This window comes from Dendrobates tinctorius, unplaced genomic scaffold, assembly GCF_039654945.1.
Source record: "Dendrobates tinctorius isolate UK_male_01 unplaced genomic scaffold, ASM3965494v1 ptg000098l, whole genome shotgun sequence".
NCBI lineage: Eukaryota > Metazoa > Chordata > Amphibia > Anura > Dendrobatidae > Dendrobates > Dendrobates tinctorius.
In genome coordinates this window covers 24068244-24084069 of record NW_027361766.1, presented here as the reverse complement: position 1 = coordinate 24084069, position 15826 = coordinate 24068244, and the positions used below count along the sequence as shown (strand labels likewise).

General features: G+C 45.1%; 1 protein-coding gene across 1 annotated transcript in view; it reads left to right on the top strand.

Moving 5' to 3' along the window:
- Nucleotides 1–15826, top strand: part of PM20D1 (peptidase M20 domain containing 1) — a 146857-nt gene that overhangs the window by 63012 nt on the left and 68019 nt on the right. Inside the window, exons 3-5 of the mRNA XM_073587233.1 lie at nucleotides 6512–6744; nucleotides 9156–9242; nucleotides 12181–12314. Coding sequence (XP_073443334.1) covers nucleotides 6512–6744; nucleotides 9156–9242; nucleotides 12181–12314 — 454 coding nt within the window. The remainder of the gene's footprint in view (nucleotides 1–6511; nucleotides 6745–9155; nucleotides 9243–12180; nucleotides 12315–15826) is intronic.

The window sequence follows — 15826 nt, the reverse complement described above, 5'->3', positions numbered from 1 at the left end:
CGCATAGGAACCTAAAAACCCTAGCTCGCCCTGAACCTAGTCCCTCACTAGGGAATTGGTCGGTGCGGAAACTAATCCCACCACTGCACTAAACACACATGAGGGAAAATGACAATACAGGGGAAACACCACTTAGCTTTGCTCTGTTGCGTACGCTCCTAGCAACAGAGCCCACCACCTGTGTGCATCTTCTCCTCCACCCGGATCCATCCACAGGGGGCAATCACTTTGGCACCTAGCCAAAGGAAAAAAAAGTTCACTTATCCATTTAAACTGTCAGATCCACGCTGGATCATGACAGTACCCCCTCCTTAATGAGGGGCCTCTGGACCCTCAAGACCACTCCGCATTAGGGAAACACCAACAGCGGGGACGCTCAGATCCTGAGTTCACCCCACCACTACCTGACACTTCAGGTTAATGACAAACGCACCGCTGGTATTGGCAATATGTGTTCTGGAGGCACCACTCATCTCCACAGCGAAGACCTGGGGAACGAGTTTATGTATGTGTATGTTTAGTATGCGCAGGTAACACTTCGCAACACATTTCCACTGATGTTTTTTTTTTTTGGTGGCCACCCATAGACGCTCGTTCACACACAGGTCCGGACCTGAACGTTTATTGCACACATTCGTTAGTCATAAATTTGGTGAACTCATTCTGGACTCGACAACAGAGGCGTCCCTCCACTGTCACAACACTCACACCCCCGCTATTCACCAAGGGACACCACCCTCCAACCCTTTCACCATGAGGTCTGCGCCTCCCAGGGTTGGTTAATGGCGAGGGGTGAGATTTGTCCCTACTCCCCCGTAGCACACCTGCTGCTCACACCTGGAGGTGAAGGGACTGGGATATGGAGGAAATATACACTCGCTTGTCGCCTCCACACGACCAGGAGGGGCGACTTCGGTGGTATTTGAAGATTTGGCGTCAGCCCCGCGGTCTACACACCAGTCTGCTCACTACAGGGACGTACCCCTTCACCTCGGGGAACCCCAGACAGCACCATGGGGATCACCAACTCCACCCACCTGTCTGGGGACGTCCGCCTGTATGAACAAGTCCCGCTCCCCAGCAGCGACTCTAGGGGGCACTTTGCCAGAGCCGCAGGAATATGGAGGAAAAATACACTCGCTGGTCGCCTTCCTCCACACGACCAGGAGGGGGCGGCTTCTTCGGTGGTATTGAAGATTTGGCGTGAGCCCCGCGGACTATCACCAGTCTGCTCACTGCAGGGACGTACCCTTTCACCTCTGGGAACCCCAGACAGCACCATGGGGATCACCAACTCCACCCACCTGTCTGGTTACGTCCACCTGTATGAACAAGTCCCGCTCCCCAGCAGCAACTCAAGGGGGCTTTTGCCAGACCCGCAATTTGCCAAAGCCGCCATTTTGATTTCCTGGTTGCCTGAGCAGAGGCCCCAGGCCCTGATAACTGCTGCTGCAGCGGCTCTAACACACCTTGCCGCTCCCCACTCACTTCAGTGAGGCCCGGCAGCAATTACTCAGCGGTCTCCACAGGGCCAAGGCTCACCAGAAAAAAAAAAGTTGGGTTGGTGATAACGTCACGGTCACGTGTGTCTGGACGCAGCGAGTACCGCAAGGCGAACCCATAAGACACCCGTGACCCTGGATACAGCGCCTCCATTGGGGCGAATTTAAATAATAAAACATGCAGCTGGATACGCCGCCTCCAACAGGCGAATTTAGTTATTACACGTTATACATACAGTAGTCTGGAAACCCCGCCTCCAGTAAGGTGAATTTAAATAATAAAGGGGAACCTGGGTAACGTTAACAATGGTGGGCCCTGCAATAGGGAATGGGGAAGTGGAGACCTCCTGTACTCCCCTGAGCCAGTGTCCCTGCACTCCTAACGTTTCCTATGCCGGTTCCGCACCGGGCGACGCACAGGAACCTAAAAACCCTAGCTCGCCCTGAACCTAGTCCCTCACTAGGGAATTGGTCGGTGTGGAAACTAATCCCACCACTGCACTAAACACACATGAGGGAAAATGACAATACAGGGGAAACACCACTTAGCTTTGCTCTGTTGCGTACGCTCCTAGCAACAGAGCCCACCACCTGTGTGCATCTTCTCCTCCACCCGGATCCATCACCATAACTGGATCCTTCACCATAGTGCAGCCTTGGAGCAGAGTCCACCACCAGTTGCAGAAGCCCAGTAACAGAGTCCCAAAGATAAGTTCAGCTCCTGCCCAAAAAGTCAAGCATGCTTGAGTCCAGCTCTCAGCAACCAAGTCCCGCATGCTAAGTGCAACTCTCTCCATAGCCGCCACTCCACCAAGCCATGCAAGCACTTCCTGCCGACACCATAAACTGTGACTCCACCACGCCATGCCAGCCCTTCTTGCAGACCACATAGCTGCCACTCATCCCCTCTGGCTGGGCTGCGCAGGACTCATGTTCAGCTCCTTCCTCACCCAGGCTTGCTTCCTTAATAACGAACACAATATCACCAACAGTCATTGAACACACCTGGCTCTCTTTTATAGAGCCTCACACCTGAATTATTACGTGCACTAAACCAAAGAAACTAAAGTGCACTACCACTCACCACCACCGGGGCAACGTAGAATGAACGACACCACGTGTAATAATTCTAATGGCCACCGGGGGCAATCACATCACTTTGGCACCTAGCCAAAGGAAAAAAAAGTTCACTTATCCATTTAAACTGTCAGATCCACGCTGGATCATGACAGTGACATTATGAAATGCTGTCTTTGATGGAATGGTCTGCGGACGTCATGTTACATTTGCAGAGCCTCTGGTGTGCCTAAACTGTGGAACCCCCCACAAGTGACCCCATTTTGGAAATTAGACCCCCCAAGGAACTTATCTAGATGTGTGGTGAGCACTTTGAACCCCCAAGTGCTTCACAGAAGTTTATAACGCAAAGCTGTGAAAATAAAAAATCATTTTTTTCCTCAAAAAATGATTATTTTAGCTCGCAAATTTTTATTTTCACAAGGGTAACAGGAGAAATTGGACCCCAAAAGTTGTTGTCCAGTTTGTCCTGAGTACGCTGGTACCCCATATGTGGGCGGGAACCATTGTTTGGGCGCATGTAAGGGCTGAGAATGGAAGTAGTGATGTTTTGAAATGCAGACTTTGATGGAAAGGTCTGCGGTCGTCGTTACGTTTGCAGAGCCCCTGATGTGCCTAAACCCCCCACAAGTGACCCCATTTTGGAAACTAGACCTTCCAAGGAACTTACCTAGATGTCTGGTGAGCACTTTGAACACCCAAGTGCTTCACAGACGTTTATAACACAGAGACGTGAAAATAAAAAAATCATTTTTTTTCAAAAAAATCATTTAGCACCCAATTTTTTATTTTCCCAAGGGTAACAGGAGAAATTAGACCACCAAAGTTGTTGTGCAATTTTTCCTGAGTACGCTGATACCCCATATGTTGGGGTAAACCACTGTTTGGGCACACATCGGGGCTTGGAAGGGAGGGAGCACCGTTTGACTTTTTGAACTCAAAATTCGCTGGTATCAATGGTTGCACTATGTCGCGTTTGGAGACCCCCTGATGTGCCTAAACAGTGGAAACCCCTCAATTCTAACTCCAACCCTAACCCCAACACACCCCTAACCACAGCCCTAACCCCAACACATCCCTAACCCTAATCCCAACCCCAACACACCCCTAACCCTAATTCCATCCCTAACCCTAATTCCAAACCTTACCCTAGTTCTAACCCTAACCCTAGCCCTCTTTCCAACCCTAACCCTCTTTCCAACCCTAACCCTGCACTGCAGGACTCTGCTTTGCCCTCAACAGGGCAGAGCAGTGCGCCTGCGCCGGAGCGACTACAGGAAGGGAAGCAGAGGATGGCATCGTATGAAGATGGGAGGAGCCGGACCGGCCTGCTACACCCATCGGACCGGCCCGCCCCCTCCGGTGAGTATAATCTAACGTGTTTTTCTTATCTTTCAGGTTACATCTGGGGGCTTATCTACAGCATTACAGAATGCTGTAGATAAGCAAGCCCCTGAAGTCAATGCAGGAAGCTGATAGGGCAAAAAAGGGTGACAGATTCCCTTTAAGGTCTGAAACCTTGCTCAAAGTTGTTTGAGCATACAACTCTCCAAGGTTGCCTAAACTTTTGTATCAGCCCATTTTCCTTTTTGTAGTTTTTAAAATAAAAAAAATACAATATATATAGGTTATTTTTGCTTAAAAGGAAATGTCATCTTTAACGTTAGGACTTTTAGAGATCATTTCTGTCAGGATCCTGTCAGCGCCGGCGTGCAGCCTCCGCTGAGCAGGGACTCACCCGCACTGTAGGGGGGCCCGGGGTCAGGTACAGCCGGAAAGTACAGATACACAGGACCTGTGGACGCTGAAGTTTAGCAAGCAGTCACAGGACCTACGGTCATGTGACTGCAAGGGGGCGGGGTTTAGCTTCCTGCTTTCAGAGATGGCAGGACACTATACAGAAATACTCAGAGTCAGGCAAAATGGAGAACATACACAGAGATATCAGTAAAGTACCAGGGATGAGACAGAATGGATAGTCAGGGCCAAGCAGAAGTCAAAACCAAACAGACATAGAAGGTACTAAGCAAAATCCAAAGCAATATCCAGAGAACAGACCCAGTCATACACAGAGAATCAAGCAACCAGAACACAGCACAAACACACTCAGGGGTCACCACACAATGCCAAGGGCGAAAGTATAACTGACGGGGATGGGAGCGTCCTGAGGCTATAAGAAGCCTCTCCCAGAGCCAGGGAGAGGCCAAAATCAAAGCACCAGGTGTGCAGGTAAGCCTGCACTGGGATCACAACCTTTAACCCCAGAAATGCCAGTCATCAGCACTGGTTCCAGACATTAACCCCACGTATGCGAGTCAAACCCGCACTGAGATCATGACAATTTCATCTTTGAGTTGTTTAAATGTTCACAATAGCAGTAATTTTGACCAGTGGTGCCCAAACTTTTATTATGCTACTGTATACCTTACACTACTTACATATTACAACACACAACATGATTGGTGTCTTCAGGGGTAGGAACTGCACTGCAGACACCAAGTATACAGTGTGCAAGGGGCTCTCCCACACTCCGATTTTTGTGTATGTGCGCTGTCCGTGGTTTCTGCGGATAGCACTCGTACATTAGTTATTTTATGGGACTCTGCATGTGTCCAACCATTTCCTCGGACCAAGAGTTCCTTGGAAAATATTGGAGACATGTCCAATTCTGATCTAGGGATCAAAATCGGCGATGCAAGTCTATGACAGTGGAGAAGAAAGAGAATCTTTTTTTTTTTTAATTTCTCCACGTATATGAAAAATGGATGACACTCGAACTACACTCTGATCAAGTGCTGGTCAAAGTTTGATGAGAATAATTGGTCCATTTTTCTTGTATGTGGAAAAATCAGACTGTGAATGTGCCCTAAGGCTAATTTCACACAAACATATAATAAATTGTTCAAACTTCACTTGGCATTTTCATACATCAGACACTATTAAAATTGAAGACTAAATACAGGTTCCAATGTTAAAAAATTACAATATAACTATAAAAATCAGATGTTCTGAGGTTGATCTTTATAGGACCTGATTTTTTTTTTTTTTGTGCAACCATGAGCTTGGATAAACATGTCTCATTCAACATATGGAAGAAACTAGTGTATGCTGTGATTTTTTTTTTTCACATGCAAATTTGGTCGTGAAAAGAAATAAGTGCTCATCTGACCAGCCTAAATAAATAACATTGATCATAATGTTGTCCCTGTGGTGTCAGTTTGGTCATGGACAGCACTCGGACTGAAAATACAGTTGTGTGAACTTGGCCTATAGCTAACATATGTAAATACACATATATATATAGGATGTGGTACTTTAGTGTTCTCTTTTTTTGAGCAGTGTATAAATGCTACAGATAGAAATAAACAAAAGATCTGCACTACCCAGGTGCGGTGGCCACTTCAGCTCCTTATAGTAGCTAGACCAACGCAATGCAAACTTCTTCATCTGGCACTCGAATGCTGCTATCATGGGTGCAACTTGCGATTGCTAAGCCACCAATCCCAATATCTCCCATGATGTGAAGCCTAAATTCTGCTCCAATGCAGTTTTTTAATTATCTGAACACCAAGCTACTCCTAAAGACTACAGAATTTACAACACGGAGACACACACTTAAAGGGGACACATTGCTATAGCTTACCAAGCTACTGGTCCAGAGTGACACTGTGTCTAGAAAAAGATGCAGGGGCAGCCTACAGACATTGGGTTGTTATCGGTCTGATTATCCAACAGTATAATTAATGGCTTTTGGGCCTGGAAGGTCTATGCCATGTTTTGAGTAAAATTAGGCTCAACGTATGGCTGATGTAGTGTGTCTTTAGTGTGACCTACTTGTAAAACTCATATAATGTATAACGAATACATGCGGCTACCTTTTATGCTTCAGATTTTCTTTATTTAAATGTCATTTTTCTTTTTTTCCAAATCAGTTTTTCCAAGAGTGTTCTCCTCAAGTATTATTAAGCATGAAGTGGTGGCAGAATACAGCCACCTTTTTGCGGTACAAGGTTCCAACCAAAATCTACAGCCGTACATGATCCTTGCTCACTTGGATGTTGTACCAGCCCCTCCTGAAGGTTGGGATCTTCCACCTTTCTCTGGAGAAGAACGTGATGGCTACATATATGGAAGAGGAACACTGGATGACAAAAGCTGTGTGATTGTGAGTCTAAAAACACTGATACATTGATATTGTAATACTACAATTATAACTCTTTGGACTATAAGCAAACGAAAAACATTAACCTTAACCTGCATGCTGCTAATTTACTGAACTTGAGAAATGATTATTTTAGTGGATCTATCAATCATTATTTCATTTTCACTGGATTTTCTCGCAAGCAGGCCATGACCTTAACCACTATGTCTGTCAGTATACTTCAAAGGTCAGTTTTAATCATTAGATCAAGAAATGTTATTGCATCAACCTATAACCTCAAAATATGATTAACAGAAGATCAGCACAAGGTGCAAGCACCTGCTCCTCTCATCACTTCTTAGCCACAGTTTTGTGGCCAGGTGAGAATGGGAAATACAAGTCTACTAGTTTGGCGATTGGTGGGGTCCAAGCGATTATAGTCACAACAAGTCTTTATTTGATGCTAGATTTTCTTCAATTCCTCCCTGTAGGTCAGGTGAGCACAATCTGCATTCCATGGGCAACATGCAGCCCTGGATGTCTTCTGTGCCGTCTCCACCCATTTGGTCACATACACACTTGTCTGTGTTTAGCTGCTTACATATTATTTCTATATGAAAAGACAAAAGAGCCATCTATGCCCCCCCCCAAATATGTGAAGAATGGCAGTTACAGGTCGCTGTCTATGAAGGTAGCATTCTCCATTGTCTGACCCGGGAAACCTCCATTGAACCTAAGAACCTGATGCGCTTTGCCACTCCATTCATTCTTAATGGAATATATTATTATCATTATGCTTTGTTTTTATAGTGCTATCATATTCCACAGTGTCTTACAGACGCCATCATCACTTTTCCCACTGGGGATCACAGTGTAATAATGTGCAGGTGCTGAGTATGTCACCACGGAACAGACGGACCAACAGTTAAGGGGAGGTTTATTAACAGGGATTGATACTGGCAAACATAACAGTGCAGTATTGGTATAATGAGAACAAGTAATGAAGACAGTCAAAAAAGGAATAAACAGGGATAAACAATCTTATAAGGGGGTTTTCCTATGAAGGCACTTATCAGTCTGAAGAGGGGGTCTTGATTGAAGGGTCGAGCTTCTTCCATGTTGGCGCTGAATCACCAGCAGCGCTTGTCGTCTGTAGTCCTTTTGTACTTTGTGTCTTTAACAGTACCCAGCCGGGGTCTGAGGGGTTAATGCGGGAGTCAGAGGAATACGAGGTAAAATGAGGTTCCGCTGCTCTGAGTCCTTCTCTCCAGCCTTACAGCGAAGTCTATTCTCAGGGAACAGAGGCACTGCACTGTCACAGTGATAACCGGCACTTCACACACGGGTCAGTACCTCTAGACAGGTCACAGTCTCTGCGTAGGGCTCAGTCTCAATACAGGACACAGTCTCATCACAGGCCTCCGCGCAGGTCTCAGTCTTTCCACAGGGATCAGGACGCACCTTTGCTGACACTGCAGTGCCCGGCCTCACGTACTCACAGTCTGCAGTCTCTATGCGCGGTGCCTCGGTCTTTACTCTGTGAACGGGAGCTCTGTCTCCCTCCCGGTCTGCGTCAGTGTCCTCTCCCGTCTGCTGCCCTGGCTGCTCTGAGGAAAGTGCGCACACTTTTCCCACTCTCTGTCCTGTTCTCTTCCTGTACCTGGCCCCTTTTCTGTCCCCCGAGGAACCTACTGCCCTGCTCAATGGTTCCGGGCACGAAGCAGAGGAGGCAACCCTCCCCCGGCTCTTCCTGTACTTCACCCCCTTACAACAGTATAAATCCCCTTTCAGTATGTTTTTGGAGTAGGGGATGAAACTGGAGAACCAAGAAGAAACTCACACAAAACACAGAGCCACTGTGCTGTCTATAGCCAAGAGCTGTGTTCACTTGGTCTTCAGCACCTTCAAAAGAATGAATGCTTCACACAGGCTCAGTTCCTGGGATTGGTGTGGGTCCCAGCTGTCGGACCACCAGCAATTGAGAAGTTAACCTCTATCCTGGTGATAGGGAATAATTTTGCAGATTTGTCCTGCTGCTATATTTTATCTTTTCATCAATCATAAATAGTCGTCCTGTTCCTGCAGGTGAAAAACGTTCCCAAAAACTATGTTTCCAACACCTTGCTTTAATGTTGTAATACTATTGGCATAATTACATTATGCTTCATTCATGCCGGAAAATGAAATCTTCAGACAGTCTTGTTTTGCAGGTCTGAGACGCTATTAACTAATGTTTCACAAAATGTAAGCAGTTTGTGATGTGCCTTTTATTGAGTGGTAGACTAGTCAAAGTAGCCTTATCATTACTATAAGGCCTCATTAGTGGAGTGCTCTGGAAAGCGTGATGCCTTCTGAATTACAGCTGAACTCTGGAGCTCCATATGTTGGTCATCAATCTGACTAAGTAATTTTGATCTGTTTTCTGTATTCACCAGGGAGTTCTTCATGCCCTTGATTTACTGCTGAAAAGAGGCTACAAACCCAAACGGTCATTCTATATTGGACTAGGACATGATGAGGAGGTAAGTGCCAGGTGAAAAATGTAAGGTATTCCATTTTGCTGCTGCAGAAAATATAAGGGATTTGCAGGCTCGATCTGACACACAAAGCTCAGCCATATAGAAAAAAGAGAAAATGGATCCAGCATTTCAGGTAAAATCCCAGGCTTTATTTCATGCTTTAAAACATAGTATTGTGGCGCCCCTGAGGGTTCAGTCGCCACAGAGGTACTGCACCTCCTCCTGAGGTGTGGCACCCCACTCTCCAGGTAAGGTGGGGACACCTGACCACACTCCAACACCTGCATCCCACACAACATAGTAGTGTAGCAAAGCACCCTTTGGTGGCTCCCTGCTTGGAACACGAAGCGTACTGGGAGGCGGGTGGAGTTAGTTTGCACTAAAAGAGTGGGAAGAGGATAGGATTGAGTCAGTTAGTCACAGGAGTCTGACGAGGTCAGTCTGTGAAAGGAGATCCCCTGAGTGGGATGGATGAAGGAAGTGCTGCAGCCGACCTCATTGATCTGGGTCCGCTGGCACAGGAACGGGACATTGAGAGAAAGCCTGACTCTCCATAAGAAGGAAAGGATTAGTACGGAACATGAGGAGAAGAAGAGAACCAAGGACCAGGGTTAGAGGAGAACCTTTCCCAAGTTCTAAGCGCAAGGCCGGGGTCCGGTCCCCCGAGGTTGTACAGATACTAATTGTCCTGCAGCAGACACCGGAGGAATAGAAGTAGTGACCACTTTATTCCCACACCAGCCTTGGGGGCACAACAGCAACGTGTGTGAGCCGGGACTAGGTAGAGGGAGTCCCTGAAGTAGGCTACAGCTGTCTGCCGTACAAGTAGAGTTCATAGGAACATCTGACAGGAGGAACTCCAGTGTAACTCAGTACTGTGAGTACTTCACTTAAAGACGCTAAGAGGGAGACATTCAGAACAGGCACATATATTGGCGGAGTGTTGGAAAGGAGTACTTCATCTTGCCTGGAAGTTGGCTGAGCTCCTGATCCAGAGGACACGGCACGGATGCGGGCACCTGTACCACAACAGACTGTGAGTAAAGCTTTGGAACTACATGCCCTGGTGTCCTCCACCTATTCCTGCGCCAGCCTGTACGACACCGCTACATCCCTCCTGCGCTCGACACTACACCATCTAAGTGTCACTTCACCTACACTGCCCTGGGACTACAGCCCTGCCTGTGGAGGGCTATAACATCATTGCTGCCCTACTCCATCTGTCCCAGAGGATCCGTCTGCAGCGTCGGCTTAACAATTGCCGAACACCACAGGTGGCGTCACGAATCACTTATAAACTTTCACCACCATAAGCACACTGAAACAACCCCTTTTGTAATGGAGCCCCAGGGCCACGGACCGGGTCACTGCTGCCAAGACAACTCCCGTTAAGATGATCATCCGGCCCGGTACCGAGTACCCCACAGCCCTGGTGAGTGATGGCGCTCCAGTATCAGGGAAAAGTTCACACTTAACATGGGTTATCCGAGGAGACGTGTTTCTAGGCGATGCTTCTTAATCATAACCTGATTTCAAAAGTGCAACTAAAACAGAATATAAAAAACCATCTCCAGGTAACCACACCTCTACACACATTTCAATAATCTAATTAATAGGTGAGGCACCTGCAATATACTCAAGATAGAAAAAACACACTTATGATAAAATTAGATGGAGGGCGGTAATGTCACGATGGGGTCATGCTTTGAGAATCTCTCCCACCATGTGCTTACCCACCTATCCACTCTCTTTCCCCATGTGCTGACTTCTCCTGTCTGTGCTCTCTTCTTTGACCTGTCTACCCCATGTGCTATCCTCCTTGTCTGCTGTCTTTCTCCTTCCTGTGCTGTGTTCTCCCCTCATGTGCTGTCCTGTTTGAGCTGTCTCCCCCCTGTGCCCTTTCTCTCTCACCCGTGTCTGACCGTGTACAGAACATACCACAGCTCCTGGGCAGGGGAGGAAGCAAAAGACAATACTGACATTACAGCAGGAGATTGCAGAGGATACATTTTGTGAGGTAAAATATTGTTTAAAAACAGTCAGTAAAATATTTTACCTCACAAAATGAATCCTCTGTGATCCCCTGCTGTAATGTCATTATTGTCTGTTGCTTCCTCCCCTGCCCAGGAGATGTGTTATGCTCCGTACACGGTCAGACACAGACAATTTTTAAAATTAACTTTTGTTCGTGGGAAAACCCCTTTAATGTGACTGGCTTCCTCTGCCTGTAGACACGTCGCTCATCTGCAGCTGGTTCAGCCGAATGATTCACTGCACCTGCGCAGAATTCACGCAGGCAGAGTGCGACGGTGTTCCGCTGGTGGTACCGCGCAAGAGGCTGCGTGAGTTTGAGTGTGAGTTTATGAGTGTGAGTTTATGAGTGTGAGTTTATGAGTGTGAGTCTGAGAGTGTGAGTCTGAGTGTGTGAGTCTGAGTGTGTGTGTGAGAGTGTGACTGTGAGTGTATGAGTGTGTGGGGGGTTCGTACGGCATATAGAGTGTGTGATAGTGTTCCGCTGGTGGTACCGCACAATAGCTTGGTACCAGCAGCAGTTTCCATATTGAGACACCCATCACTTGGGTGTCCCAATATGGCGGTCTGTGAACTTCCTCCGCTTGGAATTCTGGGATACGGTGACATCTGGACAGAACAGGAAATGAAAACATTACAAGGAAAATATATAAATAGATCATATATCTAATAAAATCATGGAAAGAATTGTCTATGATGATTATATTATACTCATGTTAATAATGTAGAATCAAATCTGATCTGTTATTTAAACCTGCAGGGTAAGAAGTGTTCAACATTAAAATCCAAAAACTTCACGATTCAGCAAGACTCTTACGATCACCCTCTAACAGAGTTTAACTCTTTCTAAACCAAAGAATTCAAAATAGATCAGATTTTCTTATTTTCTGCTCCTAATGTCTTTCTGCAGGTGTCCGGGCACAAAGGAGCAATGAAAATTGTGGAGAAACTCCAGTCTCGTGGAGTGAAATTGCTGTTTGTGATAGATGAAGGGTTGGCAGTCCTTGATGGAATAATTCAAGGAGTGAAGAGGCCAGTGGCTCTGTAAGTCACTTTCTTTTAGGACTCGTTCCAATGAGCATATTGTACAGATGTGTGCAATCCAAGTTAAAATCATATACCACACTGACCGCACACTAACCAATGTACATCAAGCTTATGGGGGACAAAAATAAATAAAATCGGATCCCATATGGATAATCTGTATAGCATCTGATTTTTACAGATACAAGTTATTAACAGAGGAAATGGTATTTAGAATCATAGAATGGTAGAGTTGGAAGGGACCTCCTGGGTCATCTGGTCCAACCCCCTGCTCAAAGGATTCACTAAACCATCCCAGACAGATGTCTGTCCAGCCTCTGTTTGAAGACTTCCATTGAAGGAGAACTCACCACTTCTCGTGGCAGCCTGTTCCAATCATTGATCACTCTAACTGTCAAAAAGTTTTTTCTAATATCTAATCTGTGTCTCCTCCCATTCAGTTTCATTCCATTGCTTCTAGTCTTTCCTTGTGCAAATGAGAATAAAGATGATCCTTCTACAATGTGACAGCCCTTGAGATATTTGTAGACAGCTATTAAGTCTCCTTTGAGCATATACATTTTGTTTACTGCTGATGTATAAAAATGGATGCTACCTGAATGTCTCATGGATGTAAAACATGGACACAGAGCACGGATAAAAATTGTGCGCATTTTCTAGATGAAAATTGAACAAATTTTCATCCGCTCGTCTGAACGTGGCCTTAATATTGTTACTACTGAGATTGCTATTGCTTACAGACTTGCAGATTAAGGGCCAAATTAACTATTTGTGGGGTTTTTATGTCACCTTTTTTTCTTGTGGTATTTGTTGACTTTTTTGTGCTAAAGTCTTCAAAATTTTAATTTCCAGACTAGGAAACAAATCACGTTGAAAATCAGTTGCTGAAAAAGTCATCTCTTGCAGCAATATTCCTTAAAGCTTCTTTATTAAACCACTATGCGTTTCAACGTTGTACTGGCCTCTTTCTCAAATGTAAAATAAAACAAAAGCTCATGCTCTATTTTTTTTTTACCCTATTGGGTGCTTCTCCGGCCGAAGTTATTGTTTCTCCAAATTCTTCAAAATGGTGCACGTGGTTCATGAATTTTGTGGAAAACCCAAAATGCTGTTTATTTTTTGTGTTACCTTTTTACAGCAAAAAGTCATCTGTTCCTCTAAAATGTTGCAAAATTTGCGCAAATTTTTTAACATTTGTAAAAAAAAAGTGACTTTAAAAAGTCACAATTGACAAAGCAGCGAAAACATCTGCAAACCCCTTGCACAATGGAGAACATCAAAAAAGCTGGCGCTGACATGTAAAATAGACATTAAAAAATTGCTAATGAAAAAAAGGAGAAAAACACCAAAAAATGGAGAGAAAAGGGCCCAAGTGCAATAATGAATCTGGTCCTTATAGTTTGCTCTTAAGCAACTTTCTGGACTTTGACATTATAAAATCTCAAGGAGAATCTTTATTTTAAACTGATAAGTTTCCAGTAAATATTAACTAATTGTTGTAGAACAAAATTGTCTTAGTTTATCATCTTCCAATCCCAATATTCTCATAGTCCTGTACCAGCCAAATAGAAGCAGTAAAGTAACAGTTCACGTTAAAAAAAATTGTTAACAAGTCCTGAACAAATAAAATCAATGACAAACTTCTTACTAACCCAGGATGAAACTGTACATCGTTTTTGTCATATTGATCTTGTGGGTGCTGCTAGTGTACCTGTGAGATCAGCAGGAGGAACATGGCTCTATTATGCATATTTGCTCCCAGTGCAACTTAGGGGAGGAACATAAAAATACCACAATCATTTTTTTTGATAGTGGCTGTGTCTGGTACTGCAGCTCAGTCCCATTAACTTGAATTAGAAGTTGAGGTGAGCTATAATCACAGAGAAATCGAGATTGACGCATAGAAAAAGGGATTGTTCACCATTTTACAACCCCTTCTTAAAGGGAAGTTGATTCATGCTACCGTAACCACAGGAGCCATGAATAGGACATTTGCTGTGTCATTTGCTTTGTCATTCCAACTAGGTATGTTTTACTCTGAATTGGAAATTCAGAGCAAAGCCATATACTCAAAAGCTGTCTGTGGACCACATATGGAGAGACATGTATCTCAAGGAATGCAAGATAGGGAAAAGTTGCTGAGGACCAGCCTTTTGAACTAGACAAGTCACCCGAGCCACATGGTCCCCTGGCCATTTAAACTTTTGTTTAGTCTGAAGTGCTGGAAGTTCAGCAGAAGGTTGTCATGTACTACCGTATCAAATGCCTTTGCAAAATCCAGATGCCCAACATCCAGATTTGCACTCAATGCCTCATGGTCAAACAGCATCTTGGTTAGACACAACTTGTCTTTCTTGAATCTGTGCTTTGCCCTCAAAAATATTGAACACCGATGTCATCCAACTTATCTAACACTGTTTACACTGCTCTGCCTTCTTACATTCTTGAATATCAGTACTGCATAAGACACTGCAATCCTATGGCGTCAACCTTGTTACGAGATAATTTAGGAAGAAAAAATACTGTGGTCTCAAGTTCAACTTCCTGAATACCTGTGGATGAATACCGTCTGGCCTAGCGGCTTTGCCAATATTTAATTCACTCAATTGCAGCCATACTCCTTGTTGTCTCAAGTTAATTAACCTGTAAAATTGTAACGTGCTTCAAAAAATGGGATTTTTAATTTTATGGTATGCAGTTCATTGCTTACTTTATTAATCACCCTGCAGTCCCAGCATGACCAGTGACCTAGGCAAAAAATGTGGCATTAGCAATATCTATGCTTTCCAGACTGCTCACACCGCTCTGAAGCTGACCAGAAAAGCTGTTTCTGCTAGCAGCATGATTGAGCACACAGTTGGGACCACTGGTTGGCCTGCACTGTCTATCTTTAGGGGTGCACTGCTCCCGGCAAAGTGAGAAGCTGGGGATTGGGAACATGGCACTATTTAAGACTCATCTTGAGACGACAATACCTTTAACGCCTTCACGACATGTGCTGTACATTTACAGCGCATGTCGTGTCCCTCCCTTTGATGTGGGCTCCGTCTCTGAGCCCGCATCTTTCCAGGCACATGTCAGCTGTTTTGAACAGCTGACATGTGTCCCTAACAGCCACAGATGGAATCATAAACCACCTGCGGCTGTTAACCCATTAAATGATGCTGTCAATCACTAATTAGCGCATCACTAATCCCTCCCATCGGCGCCCATGTCACTTTACCGTGGGTAGCCAATGAGTTGGCAATACAACCCAGGGTCTGCAGGAGACCCCTGTGGTTGTCAGTGCCGGATTGCTATGCGCGCCGCCCATCGGTCAGTACTCATAGCAAGTGAGCATTTCTGCTACATACAGGCGATGTGATCGTCGCCTTTCTGTAGCCGAGGCGATCAGACAACTGCAGCTTCTAGTCTCCAATGGAGACTATCGAAGCATGCAAAAAGTTAAAAAAAAGTTTTTAAACATAATAAAAAAATAAACAAATATAAAAGTTTAAATCGTCCCCTCAAAA